The sequence below is a fragment of the Cibotium barometz genome, chromosome 48, assembly GCF_041138505.1.
Source record: "Cibotium barometz isolate CiBa-2024 chromosome 48, ASM4113850v1, whole genome shotgun sequence".
NCBI classification, from domain to species: Eukaryota; Viridiplantae; Streptophyta; class Polypodiopsida; order Cyatheales; family Cibotiaceae; genus Cibotium; species Cibotium barometz.
In genome coordinates, this window is record NC_141093.1 from 10,136,906 (window position 1) to 10,156,990 (window position 20,085).

The 20,085-nt window shown below is 44.5% G+C and overlaps 1 protein-coding gene across 1 annotated transcript; it reads left to right on the top strand.

Annotated features, from left to right (window-relative positions):
* Window positions 1–3,092: 3,092 nt before the first annotated feature.
* On the top strand, window positions 3,093–18,369 carry LOC147610799 (uncharacterized). The gene is made up of 4 exons (XM_086785099.1): window positions 3,093–3,101; window positions 6,149–6,289; window positions 6,385–6,815; window positions 18,252–18,369. Exons 1-4 carry the CDS (start codon window positions 3,093–3,095, stop codon window positions 18,367–18,369), a joined length of 699 nt encoding a protein of 232 aa, XP_086641225.1.
* The last annotated feature ends 1,716 nt before the right edge of the window (window positions 18,370–20,085 follow it).

A 20,085-nucleotide genomic window follows, 5' to 3' on the forward strand; every position in this document is an offset into this window, starting at 1 on the left:
AAGCTGGCCAGCTTAGCGTAAAAAGCACTAGCCCAAAATAACGACTAAACACAGAAAGTGCTGGCCCAAAAAAAGCGTGCATGCTCAGCTTTAAAAGAAGTCGTTGCTAATTTGCCACCTCAGCTCTTGATGCCACATCAGCATCGTCAGTTACATCATCAGCCACGTCAGCTGGTCATTGCGCATTAGCTTCATGATCAGCTCTTTTCACAACACTTTTGCCTGTAAGACAAAACACACACACGCATAGTACATGGACTCATGACTATAGAACACGAGCCTAAGGGGAATCGACCCCTAAGTAGCAGCATAAGGCCACTCTAAGACCAAGAGGCTCCCCCTACCCCCCCCACCCTATAGTTAGTATCATGTACAATCAAAACAAGTGATGAAATAAAAGGATATCGAGATAGAAACACATTACCATTTTCTTTTGAATTGATGAGCCAAGCTATTTATCAACAATTGGAAACTATGCCTCGCCAAAGATATCAATCTCTAAGAACACCTCGTCGTTGTCAGCCATAGCCTCTTGAAGTTCCATCTCTGTTAGGCATATGCCGAGTCCATCAGGGAGTGGAGCATTGTTCGAGGTGGATTCTGAGATTTGCTCAATGTCAGCCTCTAGTAGATCTTCTCCTAGATCATCCGATAAATCTTTACCCAGATCATCCCCTTCATCATCCGTTGAGGGTGGTGTGACATTTGTTTGTGAAATCAAATTTGCTTCTCTAATGCGAAGAATTATATCTCCTTGCCCATGTGATATAGAGGTCATTGTTGTGTCTGGTGTATTGTCGGGCTCTGTAGAGGTCATTGTTGTGTGTGGTGTATTTTCACGCTCAGTAGAAAAGGTGGTATCAAACAATCTTTGGCTTCTAGGGTTCATATGAACAATTTGCCACCATGGATTAAAATTGGATTTTTGTAAAAGAAAGCTTGTTGCGCATGCATCGGGAAGAGATAGGGCTCTTTGGTTGCTCATAGGAGCTTCGATGAGTCAACGGACCAGAAGCCGCTTTGTTCGCGCCTCAAGGTGGCCCTTTTTCCTTTGTACTCCGCTCGAAACGAATCATGCGTACCTGTTTCATAACACGATAGTTAATTTCGTATATGCCCTCCAGATCCCCTACGTAGCCGAGTTCATCCTCAATCAAATTTGTGTCACAAGCACTTGCACGAGAGAGTTGATGAAAGGACACAACGATGCAAGAGTCCTGAGTAACACGAAGATCATCAATCCTCTTGACGCGGAGATGCTGACCACACACCCACATGTTGCTGTGAGCTCGGACCTAAAACCACATGGGAACCACATGAACATGTATGGTTAGAATCTAGAAAAACATGTAGTATTATTCAAATTAAAATATAACATTGGAGTAACTTACCATGGTGTCGCATCCTAGGCTAAGCTCAAACTCTTCTCATGAGATTTCAAACCCCTGCCCTCGCGTCTCTCTGATATGTGTATTCAACCATTCTAGGCTCATCATTAGAGGTGCACTCCGACCCTTTTTGGATGCCCTACTTCTCCAGTTTCTCTCTCTACATTCTTTGTCATGCTTGTCAATCCATTTTTGCATGCAATCTGAGCTATACACCACAAAAGTACCAAGCGCTTCCCTCTCCTCAGCACTTATCTTTAGTGGGACCCCTTGCCCACATAACATCTCTGTGGTTTCGTTGTCTGATTGTTCTTCTCTCCAACCAGGAGGAGCTTCGTTATCCACATGTTGCAAGTACTCGGATAGATAATACATGCACTCGTGAAGCAACCATCCCTCTGCCATGGATCCCTCGGGTCGTCTTGCTCGCTGGCGCACAAATCCTTTCAATACCCCCATGTACCTTTCAACCTAAAAACATCCATCGTGTACTCACGGTCCATCGTGTACATGCAGTCGTGAAGCAACCATCCCTCTGCCATGGATCCCTCGGGTCTTGCTCGTTGGCGCACAAATCCTTTCAATACCCCCATGTACCTTTCCCTCGGGTCTTGCTCGCTGGCGCACAAATCCTTTCAATACCCCCATGTACCTTTCAACCCAAAACATCCATCGTGTACTCACGGTCCCAGCAATCTCTATCTCTTCAACGAGATGGATCATAACATGGACTTGAATGTCAAAAAAGGAGGTAGGTAACTCCTTCTCCATCAGACAAAGGAGCTCAATACACTCTAGCTTTCATTACGGGATATCACGTGAGTCGATCTCTTTGGATGTAATCCATCTATAAAGAGAAACAATATGATTAGCATAAGATTTTTGTGACAAATAAGTAAGAACAATATGATGTTCCACTATCAATACCTTGTCAATGATCCCAATCGATATATAACATCCCTAATACCCTCAGTCAAACAACCGTCGCGATAACAAGTGGCAAGACGTGCTGCACACAGATTAGCTCTAGTGTTAACAAATGATAATGTAATGGCACCTTCATTAGAAATTGATGATACATGTTAGAGAGGCACCATACCTTAATGAAGTTATGCCAGTCATGTGTCTTTAGACCCGAAAGAGAGTTATCATCCATGGTAAACATGTTTTGCAATGAAGCACCATAGCCCGTAGGAGTACGTATGCATCGTATCCGCTCATTGATGACGCTTATCTCTTGCTTTGTGAGTACCCATGGTGCCTGTGAATAAGTAATATTTCCTGTCTCCTCATTGATTATAGGCCATAGTGATCGTTTGCAGTTGCAAATCTTTAGGTCTGCCCTTGCAGCCTCTGTATCCTTGAAGGGCGCCCACAAGATGATTCCAAAGCGAGTGTGCAACATTTTTAAATATGTGCATGGGATCAAGCAAATGAGTTATTTTTAGATCTTTCCAATACTCCAACGTATACCATATGGAGGAATTCTGTGCCATTGATTTCTTGTCTCTCGACGACTGCTGCAAATCATATTCGTCATCGTTATCGCTTGCAAGTTCTGCCTCTGGATCTATTAGAGGTCCGTTTGTCCACTTGACATACCAATCTCTTGGAGTCATTCGCGTTGGACAACGTCCATTCTCCATTAAAATGTCTCGCATTCGCTTTGGAATGTAGCACATGATCTGGAGGCAGAAATCGTCGATGTCGAAGGTATATATTTTTACTCAAACTTCGACTATATTTGGAGCGTAGCTAATCACCGCATGGTGGACATGCTTTGTAACCCTTTGTTGATAGGCCTGAGAGAAACAAAAATTGTTTTTATGTTTTCAACATCCAAATTTTTTGATTGTATAAACAAACAAACAACTAAAGAGCCCTACTGTACCTGATGCAAAGCCATAGGCAGGATAGTCATGTATTGTCCATGCTAAAATGCCACGAACCTTGAAACTCCTATTACCCCCAAAGGTTTTGACATATCAATAACATTTACTCCTTTCCATATTTTTTGAGCGGTGCAAGATATACGTTGATGTCTTTAACTTGCCGCTTCCCTACATTGATGCATCGTTTAAATTTGACATTTTTCAAATAGAAATGAGTGTGCTATTTAGAAATGAGAATATTTGTCACATACCAGGAATCAACAAAGACAATATTAAATTCTCTTTCTTAATTGACATGAATGGTGGGATGTTGTAGTTGATAAGAACTATGGGCCAAGTTGACCACTTGCTCGATCGCATGGAAAAGGGATTGATTCCATCCAAACCAACTCCAAATTTTATATGGCAAGGCTCCCAATGAAACTCTGGCCATGTAGCATCGATATGCTTAAATGCTTTGCTATCGCTGGGAATCCTCATGACTCCGTCTATACTTGCATTTCTCGAACTCCAATCCATTAGCTTGGCTATTTCGGGGCTGTGGAAGATGTGTTCAACTCGTGGTGCCAAGGGAAAGTGTCACAGAACTTTCATAGGGACATTCAAGGTTCTAAAATACCCTTAGTTGTATTACTAAGACGAGACAATGAAATATATCATCAAATATTTATCAAAATTAAATGTTGATTGGGCTACAAAGCTGGATACATTATTTGAAACATACATAATTTAAGAGGCCGACACTTTATCTCAAATTTCATTCTCAAAGAGGGGCTGGTGATGGCCGACGCCATCCATAATTTACAAATAATTCCTCGCCAGCTTGTAATGATCTTGTAGCACACACTACTATATATATGGGTACATCTCTAATCATATAACATGGCTCGTGACTATTCTCACAATCCATAAAGGTACAATTTGTTCTCTCATTTCTCCCTCTACTACTATTGATTAGCCCTGCTATATTTCCTTGAGCATAGGGTCTTCCATCAATGGGTGGTTGCAAGATGAGGGTACTCACTTTCGTTCACTCTCTCCAAAATTGGGACATCCATGCATCTCGGGCGGAGTACCTCGATCGTGATAGTGCCGCGAATCAAAAGACGACACGTGCCTCCCGAGCCTAAATCGACATATCTCGATCGAGATGCCAACTAATGCCACGCTAGCAGGTCCGGGTTTCCAGGCGTCATCCATGTCACCAATACATGTCACCGCCACCACAATATCTCGATCGAGATATCTATGCCACTCGGATCCACATCAGGGCCACGCTGTATCCCCGTAGGCATATTTGACTAGCACATCTCCATCGTCCACGTATCTCGAACGAGAAATATACATCCAATCGCGACCATTCATTGTTCGAGGTAATCGGATACAATCTCCACCGTCCCCATATCTCGATCGAGATACTGAGTTCAAATCTCAACCGTCCAAATATCTCGATCGAGATACATAGATTCAATCTGAACCGTCCGAGTATCTCGATCGAGATACGTAGATGCAATATCCACCGTCCAATTATCTCGATCGAGATACGGAAAAGCAATCTAAACCGTCCATTCACGTACGCTGGAAGATGCGATCTCGGCCGTTTAAATATCTCGATCGAGGTATATAATGAATCTTGACCGTCGAGATACCTTGTCGTGGTAATGCCTTTAAATCGTGGCCGTCCATTTACCTCGAACGAGATAGTAATATCAAATCTCAGCCGTCGATCCTTCCCCAACCCTAGAATTAGGTGTGTATCTTGGCCGTATGTTGCACTAACCCTAATATCCAGAGCGTTAATCTTGCAAACCCTAAATTGCATGATGTTTCCGAACCTCGATCGAGGTTATAAAACCGAAAAACTTTTTTTTTTGCCTCATTTTCACAAGTCGTTTTCACTCTCTTGCGCTCTTGATTTGGATTAGTATTAGTGAGCCCATTAGCTTTGTTTTTAGCTTAATTAGTGCTACTTAGCACTAAGCATTAGACCTTTCACATTAGACCCTTCACATTGGACCCTTCACATTTGGCCTAGGTTTTAGCATGGAGGGCCACGAGGAGGGCCACGAGGAGGGCCGCTCATCTATTGCGGACCTCATCGCGGAGATAGACCGTGAGTTAGCGGCTATCCGTAGGAGTGCTAGAGACACTCCGTCTACATTACATATCGTGGCAGACTTGGAGGCGATGCTTGCGTCCCTTCGTAGCCTTCACGATATTGTTTATGTAGATGAGTGGATAGCCCACCATCGCGCTGCTCCTGTGTCACATGGCCTGACATATCGTCAGGTCTGTGATCTTGCTCCTATTAGGGATGGGGCTTTCCTAGATCTTTTCCTCGATAGTCGTGGGATGAGGCCCGGGGCGGGCAAGCCCCTCACTATTTCGCGGTGTTCGCATCCTCGCATGGCGGCACATATCTATAGTCGATATGTTGCCGCATATGGGAGGATGCCGAACAACCGCCAGATTCCCATATACTTCGCAAAGCAGTTATATGCGGAGTTTGTCTTAGGGGAGGAGGTCGATTACACCAGCCATCGTCCGGGTGGTGGTGCTGGCCGAGGCCGTCTCCAGGACCAGGGTAGGCGGCCTCCACCAGCCCTTCGTGCGGCACCAGCTCACGATCCTTCCTTTGTGCCATTGTCGACAGTAGAGGCTCTTGGCACGCAGGTCGGCATTGACGTACGGAGTACCACGGAGAGCATCCAGCACGTGGTGCGCCTATTCTCACGATCTATACCGACGACAGATGTGGAGGTATTTATATATATATTACGTCTTAAGTTTTTTTGGTCATTTATCTTCATGTTTATATGTACTTTTCTATATTTTTACATGAGCAGCATGGTTGATTGTATCACGCAGGTTCCCACACCTGCCACTCAGAGGCTCACTCAGGAGTTGGTAGAGGCGAGAGCGGAGATAGACCGCCTCCGAGCTGCATTACAGATGGCAGAGGCAGCTACTGCAGAGGCACAGCATCTGAGAGAGTCCGACATCCAGCAGGTAGGTTTCTCTTGCACGTTTAAGTTACAAATTTCTTTAAGTAATACCTAATGAGAGACTAATCAAATATTTTAATGCTTTACTTTTTTGCGTAGGCTCGGACCGAGGTAGAGAGCTCCAGAGCTGAGGCACAGCATCATCAGATTATGGAGCAGATTGCCCAGCACAGGGCAGAGCAGCTGATGCTGCATGTTCGAGAGTATCGTAGATCATCGGACGTGACAGTGCCTTACCTACCGTTATATCCACGGCCTGTCACAGAGGTTTTTCGACGACCTCTCCCGCAGGATGCACCACCCTTCCTACGTGATGCGTGCTGCTGTTTATGTATCGAGGACATTGATAGTACAGGAGGATATGCCCTAGGATGTGGACATATTTTCCACTTGTCTTGCATCACCCAGGAGCTCGTCCGGTTCTCAGCATGCCCATCCTGCCGTGCACGCGTCGACTTAGCGACGTACAGGGTATTGGGCATCGATGATCTTCACCCAGGCCTTGTACGAGTAGATGCCAGGACTGGCAGGCCAGTCGACTTTACATCAGCTATGGACTTGGGACTCGACGCCTTCGACGATAGATCCCAGGAGCCTGAGGTGCCTCCTGAGATATAGTGGAGCTCACATGAGTTCGACGCTTACCAGAGAGTCCTACATGAGAGCCAGGTGACAGCATTTGAGCGCGTGGGTGGTGCTGGCCCTAGTGGCACAGCGGGTGATGGTGCTAGCAGCAGTGCTGCTTCTCATGAGCAGCGTGTCCTTACAGCAGAGGAGCTTACACGAGCAGAGTGGCAGACACGCACCATTGCAGATTATCGATTTTGGGTTTATAGACAGAGGCGTCTTGCATTAGCACGACGTAGAGAGAGAGAGAGGGCCATAGCAGCTTTTGGGACTCGTGAGCTCCCGAGTACACCGGCACCAGCTCACGATCCTTCCTTTGAGGCAGACCTCCCCGCAGACATTCGACGACCCCCGCAGCCGGCACAGCCTCCTCGACGTGCACAGCAGCCTCGACGCGCACGTCGACCGGCAGTTAGAGATGACGATTTTGATTGGGTTGCTGTTGATAGTGACTAAACTCAGACTAGCTGGGTTAGCTCACTTACATTGTACTTAGATTTTTGGGCAGTGACTAACCTCAGACTAGCTGGGGTAGCTCATTTTCATTCTGATGTACTTATTTGATGTTTATATCATTATGAGTTTTCTCATTATTGAGTATCATTACATTTTAGTTGATGTTCTTGATTTTATTATATTTCTTAACACTTTGGCTATCATATTGTTTGTTGAAAATCTCCATTATTGAGTATCATTACATTTTAGTTGATGTTCTTGATTTCATTATATTTCTTAACACTTTGGCTATCATATTGTTTGTTGAAAATCTCCATGCCATCGTACCCAAACATGCTCTGATGGGGACCAAACTTTGCAAGCATGGGGAGGGGACCCACCCCCACATGCTTGCAAAGTTTGGTCACAATCAGAACATGTTTGGATTGGCAATTGGCGCCCAGTGCGGGTTTTTGAAGTCTCTTGGTGCTTAAGAGGCCATGGAAAATCCGGGCCTTCCCCATACCATCGTACCCAAACATGCTCCGATGGGGACCAAACTTTGCAAGCATGTGGGGGTGGGTCCCCCCCACACGCTTGCAAAGTTTGGTCACAATCAGAGCATGTTTGGATTAGCAATTGGCGCCCAGTGCGGGTTTTTCAAGTCTCTTGGTGCTTAAGAGGCCATGGAAAATCCGGGCCTTCCCCATACCATCGTACCCAAACATGCTCCGATGGGGACCAAACTTTGCAAGCATGTGGGGGTGGGTCCCCCCCACACGCTTGCAAAGTTTGGTCACAATCAGAGCATGTTTGGATTGGCAATTGGCGCCCAGTGCGGGTTTTTCAAGTCTCTTGGTGCTTAAGAGGCCATGGAAAATCCGGGCCTTCCCCATACCATCGTACGCAAACATGCTCCGATGGGGACCAAACTTTGCAAGCATGTGGGGGTGGGTCCCCCCCACACGCTTGCAAAGTTTGGTCACAATCAGAGCATGTTTGGATTGGCAATTGGCGCCCAGTGCGGGTTTTTCAAGTCTCTTGGTGCTTAAGAGGCCATGGAAAATCCGGGCCTTCCCCATGCCATCGTACCCAAACATGCTCCGATGGGGACCAAACTTTGCAAGCATGTGGGGGTGGGTCCCCCCCACATGCTTGCAAAGTTTGGTCACAATCAGAGCATGTTTAGATTGGCAGTTGGCGCCCAGTGCGGGTTTTTCAAGTCTCTTGGTGCTTAAGAGGCCATGGAAAATCCGGGCCTTCCCCATGCCATCGTACCCAAACATGCTCCGATGGGGACCAAACTTTGCAAGCATGTGGGGGTGGGTCCCCCCCACATGCTTGCAAAGTTTGGTCCCCATCAGAGCATGTTTGGATTGGCAATTGGCGCCCAGTGCGGGTTTTTCAAGTCTCTTGGTGCTTAAGAGGCCATGGAAAATCCGGGCCTTCCCCATACCATCGTACCCAAACATGCTCCGATGGTGACCAAACTTTGCAAGCATGTGGGGGGGACCCACCCCCACATGCTTGCAAAGTTTGGTCACAATCAGAGCATGTTTGGATTGGCAATGGGCGCCCAGTGCGGGTTTTTCAAGTCTCTTGGTGCTTAAGAGGCCATGGAAAATCCGGGCCTTCCCCATACCATCGTACCCAAACATGCTCCGATGGGGACCAAACTTTGCAAGCATGTGGGGGTGGGTCCCCCCCACATGCTTGCAAAGTTTGGTCCCCATCAGAGCATGTTTGGATTGGCAATTGGCGCCCAGTGCGGGTTTTTCAAGTCTCTTGGTGCTTAAGAGGCCATGGAAAATCCGGGCCTTCCCCATGCCATCGTACCCAAACATGCTCCGATGGGGACCAAACTTTGCAAGCATGTGGGGGTGGGTCCCCCCCACATGCTTGCAAAGTTTGGTCACAATCAGAGCATGTTTGGATTGGCAATTGGCGCCCAGTGCGGGTTTTTCAAGTCTCTTGGTGCTTAAGAGGCCATGGAAAATCCGGGCCTTCCCCATACCATCGTACCCAAACATGCTCCGATGGGGACCAAACTTTGCAAGCATGTGGGGGTGGGTCCCCCCCACATGATTGCAAAGTTTGGTCCCCATCGGAGCATGTTTGGATTGGCAATTGGCGCCCAGTGCGGGTTTTTCAAGTCTCTTGGTGCTTAAGAGGCCATGGAAAATCCGGGCTTTCCCCATGCCATCGTACCCAAACATGCTCCGATGGGGACCAAACTTTGCAAGCATGTGGGGGTGGGTCCCCCCCACACGCTTGCAAAGTTTGGTCCCCATCGGAGCATGTTTGGGTACGATGGCATGGGGAAAGCCCGGATTTTCCATGGCCTCTTAAGCCCCCACACGCTTGCAAAGTTTGGTCCCCATCGGAGCATGTTTGGGTACGATGGTATGGGGAAGGCCCGGATTTTCCATGGCCTCTTAAGCACCAAGAGACTTGAAAAACCCGCACTGGGCGCCAATTGCCGATCCAAACATGCTCTGATTGTGACCAAACTTTGCAAGCATGTGGGGGGGACCCACCCCCACATGCTTGCAAAGTTTGGTCCCCATCGGAGCATGTTTGGGTACGATGGCATGGGGAAGGCCCGGATTTTCCATGGCCTCTTAAGCACCAAGAGACTTGAAAAACCCGCACTGGGCGCCCATTGCCAATCCAAACATACTCTGATTGTGACCAAACTTTGCAAGCATGTGGGGGTGGGTCCCCCCCACATGCTTGCAAAGTTTGGTCACCATCAGAGCATGTTTGGGTACGATGGTATGGGGAAGGCCCGGATTTTCCATGGCCTCTTAAGCACCAAGAGACTTGAAAAACCCGCACTGGGCGCCCATTGCCAATCCAAACATGCTCTGATTGTGACCAAACTTTGCAAGCGTGTGGGGGGGACCCACCCCCACATGCTTGCAAAGTTTGGTCCCCATCGGAGCATGTTTGGGTACGATGGTATGGGGAAGGCCCGGATTTTCCATGGCCTCTTAAGCACCAAGAGACTTGAAAAACCCACACTGGGCGCCCATTGCCAATCCAAACATGCTCTGATTGTGACCAAACTTTGCAAGCGTGTGGGGGGGACCCACCCCCACATGCTTGCAAAGTTTGGTCCCCATCGGAGCAAGCATGTTTGGTCACAATCCAAACATGCTCTGATTGTGACCAAACTTTGCAAGCGTGTGGGGGTGGGTCCCCTCCCCATGCTTGCAAAGTTTGGTCACCATCAGAGCATGTTTGGGTACGATGGCATGGAGATTTTCAACAAACAATATGATAGCCAAAGTGTTAAAAAATATAATAAAATCAAGAACATCAACTAAAATGTAATGATACTCAATAATGAGAAAACTCATAATGATATAAACATCAAATAAGTACATCAGAATGAAAATGAGCTACCCCAGCTAGTCTGAGGTTAGTCACTGCCCAAAAATCTAAGTACAATGTAAGTGAGCTAACCCAGCTAGTCTGAGTTTAGTCACTATCAAGATAGAGATCTAGTCAGCAACACCCTCTCTAGCTCTCAACTGCTCTAGAATGCTCTCATGGTCATCCACTCGAAGCCGAAAACGAGGGTGAGAACTGTGTTTTCGGCTCTGTACTCGAACAAGAGTGAGTCTGGTAGCAACCACTAGATGAGAGAACTGAAATGCCTCTAACTCCCACTTCCACTGCTGGAACTCAAGACTCCCCCGATGAAGTCGAATCTGCTGGTAGAACCGGCCTGCCACAATCATGCTATGGGCGTCATAAGAAAACCCATGATCATCCACTGTATCCTGGTCAAGCATGCACTTTGGCCTAGTGCAACTCATCAGATAGTAGTCTACTCCCTCGCTATTTCCCTCACTGGCAATAACAGCAAATACATCACCCTCCTGTAGCAAATCTGTCAGGTCATCATAACTGACCATGAACGCAGGACCTGTGTGCTCATCAGACACCACTGGATGTGAAGGATGCTCGGGGGAGAGGAATGTCTGTATCCATGCATCTGCCCATCCTCTCGAGGCACAATGTGACCAATCGCCATCCATACATGCTCCACAGAAGCATGCAAACCGTCGTGTGTAAATCGTGGGGGCCGCCATGCACGTGCTCCTGATGGAATGTAAGCCCAAGGTGCCAGGTACTGTGTCACAATCATGGGAGGCTCTGCGGTCAATCGTGCCACCATCCACATGCCAAAAAAATCTCCTGACAATCCGAGCATCACGTCTGGGATACGATGATGCTGCACTCCCACACAAATGTTGGGAGCACCACTCGACTACGTGGCCCGCATCTCTGAACCGCTGAGCATCTTGTCGCAGCTGATGACGCCTCAAGGCACGTTTCACACACGCGCCTGCACCATCATGCTCACCCTTCCCGTGACCAGTCTCAAAGAATGACCAAATCACTGGGATACTAGACTGCACATGCCACCTATAAATCCATAAAAGATAGTCTTAGTTATTGTTTTCTTTAAGATGTTCTAGTGAATTTAGTTTAATTTGTAAATGTAAGAAAGCCATAAGTACAACCTGTAGAGCCAATAGAATTGACGTGATGACTTGAACTGTGCGCCACAACCATCCGACCAAACCCATCGCTGGACATGTCTGATCCCACAATCTCCTAAAAAATCGTCATGGAGACGAAAACAGTGTTGCACAAAATGTGCATCATGTGAACGATCATCACTGATATAGAAATGATACTCTCGAATAATGACACGGGTCTCGGGGGTACTCGCTATCCCATCTACATGAGCCTCTGCATGTCGATAGCTAATGTGGACCAAAATAGCAACCTGGTGAGGGAAGCAATACATACGTTTAGGACACAAAAAATCAATTAAGTAATGAAGCTCAAACATAAAACAAATATTACAAAATATAACCATTACCTGCTCTGAGAAGTAATACTCAGATTGTATCTCCTGAAAAGGTGTGAAAGTGTAGTTCTCTGCAAAATCAATCACAGAGACGACCACACCAATAGGAAACTCTGCTAGGCATGCTCGGAACTGACGATCCTGTCACTTGGCACAATGACTGTGCCGTATGTAGGGGTAGATCTGCTCCCTAAATGTGGCTGTGAAGTGACAACGTGGTGTATGTTTGTCCACGAGCTGCAACTTCCTGGACTGTCCACCACTCTGGAGCTGGTGTGTCACATACTCATAACGTTGCCATGCCACTATCTCTTGGTCACTTGCATTAAGATCTACCATCTGTAGATGTGCAAGTGAACCACATGATGTGCAATTGCTCTCCACACAAGGCATCCTATGGAACTGGGCATCCTCCGTGCGTGCACACAAAAGAGAGTGGATGAAATCACGTGGACTACGAGGCAACTCTCTATGCCCACTAAGAGAACGGAACACATCATAAAAAAGATTGAACTCAACATGGTAGCGACAACAACATGTGTCACGCTGACGTGAGTACCTCACAAACCAAGGCTTACACCCCTCAAATGACCTTTGCCCAATTTTAAGCTCTGGATACGAAGCCACAAACTGAGAATACAACTCAGTTTGGGACATTTCAAGAAAGCAAGCACCGTGCTCAATGAACACTCCTCTTGTCACTCTCTTACGCAAAGCTTTCTTGAAAACTGGCGATGCACGACAATTCTCCTCCCAAAAACTTTCTATCAAGGTTCTAGTGGTTTCATCTAGTAGGCGATCATGCCTAGCTACACGACCACTACTCGCCCACATAGCACCAACCTCATTGGCATCTAAACTTTGTCGCCTAATAGACCCAACTCTAAGTGCGTGTGGTGCTATGGAAAGGATGTGAGATGTGGCACTAACCTTACCCTTCATTTGGGAGCTACTTATGGCTGCCACAATAGCCCGTCGAGCAGCCAAAGCGTCCGTAGAGTTCCTCTTCTTGTTAACTATATAGGAATGACGAACACTTTGTAGCACCGCCATGCCAGCTCTCCTCTCTCTTCGACCTCCAATGTCAGAAAGCGCCCTGCAGTTGGCCATGTTGGGCAGATCAATCAAAGCATCAAGCACACATGCCTGTGATGAAGACGTGAGGTCTTTGAAATAGGATTGGAAGATTGCATGGGCACGACGATGTGCCCCTGACTTTGATAGTTCTTTCCTATCCACACGAAGGGCGCCCAAAGGAGGGGGGGTGGGTTCTTGTAGAAGAGAGGACTCAAGAAGGGCGGGTTCATGTGGATTATCTAAACTAAGGGGTAGTGGGGGGGAAGAGGGCGAAGGGAGAGGAAGTGGAAGAGGAGGAGCAAGGCTTGGATCATCGCCAACGGAAGGTGTTGCTCGTTGACGTGCTCTCCACTCTCTCTTTCTCTCACGAGCTACCCTTCTCCTCTCCTCCTCTTGAACTTGGTGGATGGGGGGGAGTCTAGTCCTATCACGTTTCCGACTCCTACGACTTTGAGAACCCATTCTCAAGGAAGCTAAGAGAGAAAATATTATAAGGGCTCAATGATGGGATAGTACTACAGATAAGTGTGGGATAGTACTAGAGATGTGTGATTATATAGGAAAAATAGGTTATCCACTTCAAATCTCACTGGATTTCCTATCTAAGATTGATTGGATAACTAAGATAAACATAAAGATATTTAAAGATAAACTATTATCCACTTAAAAATTAATATTATTTATAATATTTATTAACAAGTCTAAATATTTATCATTACCAGATATATAAATATATCTTTAAAGAAATCTTTTATTTTATAATTATATAACTGCTTTTTTTAAATAATGTATTTTTTTCATATTTTATTCAAAGGTTTATTCTACATAAAAAATTTTCAAGAAATATAAAAATAAAAAATTTATTTTTTTAAAAATTAATAATATGATCTTTAATAATATTTTTATTGATCTAATCCCAAAATATAATCCTTTTAAATTAGTGATTTTAAATTCTTTTATTTAATAAGTTACATATATTTTATTATATAAATTTCTATATTCTATTTCTCTAAATTATTAAATTAACTTTTCCAAAAATATGTTTTTGAAAAAAGAGGGGAGGTGGGAAGGAGATGCCACGTGTCACAAGCGTGCATGACACGTGGCATTCTCTTGACATGTGGCACTATTATGGTTGATGTGGCAATTCCATGATGTGGCATGCCATGTCACCATGTGCGAGGTGGCATGCAAAGGTGGCAAGATGATGTGGCATTAATGATGACTAGGATGATGAGGTGGGGAGTCAACTAGGTTGACCATGTTGACATGGAGGGTGGAGGTGGCAAGCTGAGGTGGCAAGCTGCTTATGTGGATCCTCTCGATGCTCACGTGGACATAAAGTGGCATGCATATATAAGGTTTGGGCCTACCCAAGCCTCACACATGGAATGAAACCTAAGCTGTGAAGTTTACCAAGCCTAGATTTCCAAACCTAACTAGGATTGGTTTTAGACTTGAAAAGGGGAGAGTGGACACAATATGGGAATTTTCACTTGGGAGGATTGAAAATGGACCTTCCCATACTCAAATCAAGCCAAATTTTTTTTGATAAATTCATGGCAACAAGAGTATTGATCCCTTGAGTTTTTAGATTGAAAGATTCAATATTTAATTTTCTAGAATTAAATTACTCTTGATTTAATGGGCCTCTGACAGTCATAATAAATTTTCCAAAGTAAATCTACAAAAATCAAACCGTTAGATTTGTAATTTTATCTTATACCCACATTATACTAATCTTTCCCAATCTAATCATCACTAGATCCATACAATTTGAGCATTTTAAATGGTAGATGTGGTGGGAGGATAAAATAGTATGTTTTTTAACAATTCTAATATCTTTTAAATAATATAGAAAACAGTAGAACACATCAAAAATTACTCGATAAATCAAGTTAAGCTCTATGTTATTTGTATTTGTGATATGCAAAGTGGGAACATCGTATGAGTAATAATGTAAAAGTTATAGGCAATTTACTCACATTCACTATACCTGTCTAAACCTAGGACAGGGCCTGTATACAAACTTGGTTCCCAAAGAAAAGGGGATTTGCAATTATTGGATATTCGATCAGATTATAGTTTTAGGTGCCCAACTTTGCATATGATGTTTCATTAGAAGACCTTGAAGTGAAACTCCTTGGCTAACTATGAGAGATTGGCTATTCTTCTTGAAAAAATGCCTGTTTTTCAGCTAAAGCCAAGGGCGCCCACGACATGAAACTAGATAACCTCATCTTGCAACCACCCCAATATAAAGCCGCGGTCCACAATTATATCTAATGTTTCTTTCGGTGAGTGAGGCCGCATTAGCACAAAGCCCATATGTTGTCATACTTGTGATAAAGCGAACAAGTGCATGCCATGTGCCCCAACCATAAATGGGCCCACAAAATGACATAAGAGTCACCTCTGAGTTTACAGGCACGCGTAAATCTTGTGCAATAAAGAGACCTCGTCCACCATTGGGAATGGTAGATGGTGCAATCACATATCGAGCACCCCAAAAGCTAAAAACCTCTCCGTCTGCTGGAAGGGCTGCTCCCAACCATCCTCCATAGCATCTACGATCGTACGTTTGAATGAGAGATAGAAGACGATCAGGCAATGGATGATCACCCAATGTCTCTGATTGGGCACCGAGGAGCAAAGAAGTTGATGATGCCTCCATTTGCAACTGAAAAACGGCTTGACCATATCGTGTGCGTGGAAGGAATGAAGGATCAATTCCATGGTCTTCACAATCCTCATGAAATCGAGGATGTAGAACTGGTACGTGCTGAATAATGCATATTGTTGATTATATGAAGGGTGAGACACACATGGAACACGATTAATAGTGCAGAGTAAACTTGGATATGAATTTATACATAGTTCTAAAATGACATCACTTACCATGGGATGCTCCCGTTCCTCTTGCGGTGGCATATCAGGACATGGACCATACTGCTCCATATGGGCAAAACATATGCGTCGCATTCGTCGATGATGAGTGCCATGGCATGCTGCACACCAACATGGGATTCTTTCAACGTAATATGTTTGTGAGTCGCCTAGTGTCGTAGATGATGTGGAAGAAGAGGAACCATCTCCTCTCGCAACTACAGATGGACGCATAGGAAGAGTGGGAGGAGGCGGTGTCCCAGAGGATGACCCAGAATCTGCATTCATAAAATATTAATGTCATATTAATATCATTAAAAATCAAAGAAAACTTGAACAAAAATAATACACATACAAAATCATCCTAGAAGTGTTTGTAAATGCTATGGTAGCGCACAATGCATATTTGCTTATCCCCAGGTTAGGAATAATGTTCTTCCCTCAGCAGAAACTAGTTAATTTGTAATCATACCTTCTTACTGTACTTATGTCCATATTAGAGGCTTACAGTAACCTTAGGACTACCTCTCCCTAATCAGTCTAGGAGCTTTTGGTGTCCATTATAGCTCTTCTGGTAATAGTCATTAATGTATGTATTAGATTTAATTAATACAGGTTGGTGACATTATGTCCTCATCAGTTCATGCATGAGAAGATTTGCTCAATAAGAGGTGCCCTCTCTCACTTAGAGAGTATACATGGAGTTGGATTACGGTGAACAGAGAGCTGAGACCATCATGGGTTGTGTGTGCCATCATGGGTTGTGTGTGCCATCATGGGCCAAGAATTCCACGCGGGCAGAGAACTCCACATGCGGACTGAGAGCATCCTTGTTGGTTGGAAGCTTCTTTTATTGGTTGGAACACCAAAGCTGGAAGCGCAAGTTTGGTATCATCTTTTGAGAGTACAATTAAGTGTGGCCAGCCAAAAGAAGGGTCTTCGCAAGAGGTGTCCATGAGAGTTGTTATTGCTTCTCAGAGAGGGTTTGACAACCCTGTTTGTACCTTTTGATTCGATAATAAAAGTAAAGAAATACCTGCGGGGGTGCTAATCTCTCACAACAGCAAGAAACTCGGTGCTTAGCCGGTTCCCCTCCCAAATTGCTTAATCCCCGATAACGTTATCAAATCTTGCACAAAATAGTTCTTTAAGGTGTAATTGACATGCACCCAAATGCGTTAGCATAGCATATACGGACTGTCGGCCGGTCTGTATACACTATGGATGTGCAATTGGTCCATTCAGAGAGCCAATACGCTCTCCAAATGCACCCAATTGAGTATCCATAGCGCATACAGTACGCTACATTTATCTATTTACCTATCCACCTACCTATGTACATGTGTTTATATATCCATCTATATGTTTACTGATCGTAAATTGCGAAACCTTGTAATAACACACTATTGTTAAATGCTTAGGAAATTTGCGGCCGTCCCTGAGCATACACGCCCACCTGCGATGTGCAGAGATTCTTGGCGGCACTTCAGGAAAGAGATTCGCTTGAGAGTGACACGGCCTCAGCAGAAGGTACACAAAGTTAATTCACTCAATGCATATGATAGGTACTTCTCGAATAGCATTAATTATATATTCATATAAAAGCACATTTAATTTGCAGGAGGCAGCACAGGCTCGTGTCCAGTCAGGGCACACCTCTCGGCTTGGCCGGATGGGCTCTAGTGGCTTTCGAGCACTCTTTGTAAGTGCACAAATTTTTTGTTCGTCTATCTATAGCTATTTGTATGTATATATATATATATATATATATATCCATGTATCTATGATCTCATATGCATTCAATTCACTTCTTACTTATATATATGCAATGTTTAAATGACAGAGAAAGGATTATGGTCGAGCACCATCTACAGACGAGATACGGAGAGCCACAATTTACGGCTACAGAGCGCTACAGAAGGAGATGCCGACACCCGATGCTTTTGTAAGTAATTCTATCAAATATTATTTTATGCCAATCAAGATCTGCATGTGTTATATGTTATGTGGTTTTTTTAATACTCAAATAGCTAATAGACATTTTTAATTGCAGGAGCAACATGGTGAGAACGACATGGACGAGGTTGCTCACAGGTAGCACAGCAGGGTTATCATCGCAACCGCCCAAGAACATACAAGAGGAGGACTCTTCCTCCGATGACTCCGATTAAAATTGTCATGATAGAGCCATTTAGTGCTAATTTTGTAGACATAATTTTTTGGTACATATAGTCGCTCATTCAGAATGATGGCGCTTTTTTATTAACATTTTCTTTATGTATGTGTGTTTTGGTGATGATGCACATGTGTTACATCTATCAAGAGTTTCTTGAAGTGTCTACCTCCCAAATCTACAGATTTAAATGTTAATTGATTGTAAAATTTAATTTATACTTACCGTAATCGATGTCGGCCATTGCTTTTTCAAAAGTCGATGTATGTCGATTCTTGGGTCTTTTGTCGTACATGAATGCGCGTGCGTATGTGTGTGTGTGTGTGTGTGTGTGTGTGTGTGTGAGAGAGAGAGAGAGAGAGAGAAAGAGAGATTTTTTATGATGTTTGTATACGTACGGATGTGTGTGTGATAAAGAGGCAAGTGTGTATGAGAGAGAGAGAGAGAGAGAGAGAGAGAGAGAGAGAGAGACCAATGTTTATGTGAAGTGTGTGTGTATGTGAGAGAGAGAGAGAGAGGGAGAAAGAGAGAGAGAGAGAGAGAGACTAATGTTTATGTGAAGTGTGTGTGTGTGTGTGAGAGAGAGAGAGAGAGGGAGAAAGAGAGAGAGAATGTGTGTGCAAGAGACACAAGTGGAGATAATGTGTATGAGAGAGAGAGAGAGAGAGATAATGCGCATCGGCGGCTTTAAAAAAAACGTTCAGAACAAAGGTCTTTTAAGCGACCCCAACGGCTTAAAAAAATCATACAAATCGGGTCGCTTATGCCACCCAAACTTGGGTGTTTATGCCACTCAAATAGGGTCGTTTATGCCACCTTTGCAGCGGCATTTATGCCACCTAAAAACGTGGTTTATGCCACCCTCGTAACGTCGTTTATGCCACCCAAACGTGATGTATATGCCACCCTCAAAACGTGGTTTGTGCCACCCAAAAAGCGTCGTTTATGCATCTCAAAAACGTCGCTATAGAGGTCGTTTAAACGATGGTCAAGAGCGACCTTTGGAACGACTTCTGTAGCGACCCCTGTAAGGGTCGCCTACAGGTTTCTACTCTTGTAGTGCCATTGGATTTCAGATATCCAATGCAAATTTTTCACTATATGTGAAAAAGACGGATATGTTGAAATATACAAGTGAATAGGGTGTGTGCGGGAACAAGCCCTTGGTTAGAGGCTGTAAAAGAGGATGTGTAAATGTGAAAGAACCTGTGAAAAGGTGAGAAGAATCTACTGGGAGAGAATAAAGGGTAGCATGAGAAGATTTAGGAAGTGTGGAGATATTCTAGGAAGTGTGGAGATATTTTGGGAGAGGTTGTGTAAATGTGAAAGAACCTGTGAAAAGGTGAGAAGAATCTACTAGGAGAGAATAAAGGGTAGCATGAGAAGATTTAGGAAGTGTGGAGATATTCTTGGAAGTGTGGAGATATTCTGGGAGAGGTGGAGAGAATCAAGCAAAAGAGGTGGAGATATTCTGGGAGAGTGAATCAAGGAGAGATCAGTGGGATTAGATGCTTGGATGTAAACTCTATAAATTGAGGCATTGGCCTAATGAGAATTTGCTGGTTTTTGATTATCCATGCCTACATTAAGCTATTTGTTAATTACTCACTAATCTCATCTTAATTATTTGCTAATCACTTTGTTAATGATGTTGATTCTAGTATTTGATCTACCATAGCTCATCACATTGCTGTAATTTCAACAGGATAGAGGG

Excerpts from the sequence above, each read along its gene's own strand:
- LOC147610799 (XM_086785099.1), top strand. Across the intron at positions 6,290-6,384 it reads GAGAGTCCGACATCCAGCAG|GCTCGGACCGAGGTAGAGAG; the intron begins GTAGGTTTCTCT and ends TTTTTTGCGTAG. Across the intron at positions 6,816-18,251 it reads GTAGATGCCAGGACTGGCAG|GAGCAACATGGTGAGAACGA; the intron begins GCCAGTCGACTT and ends TTTTAATTGCAG.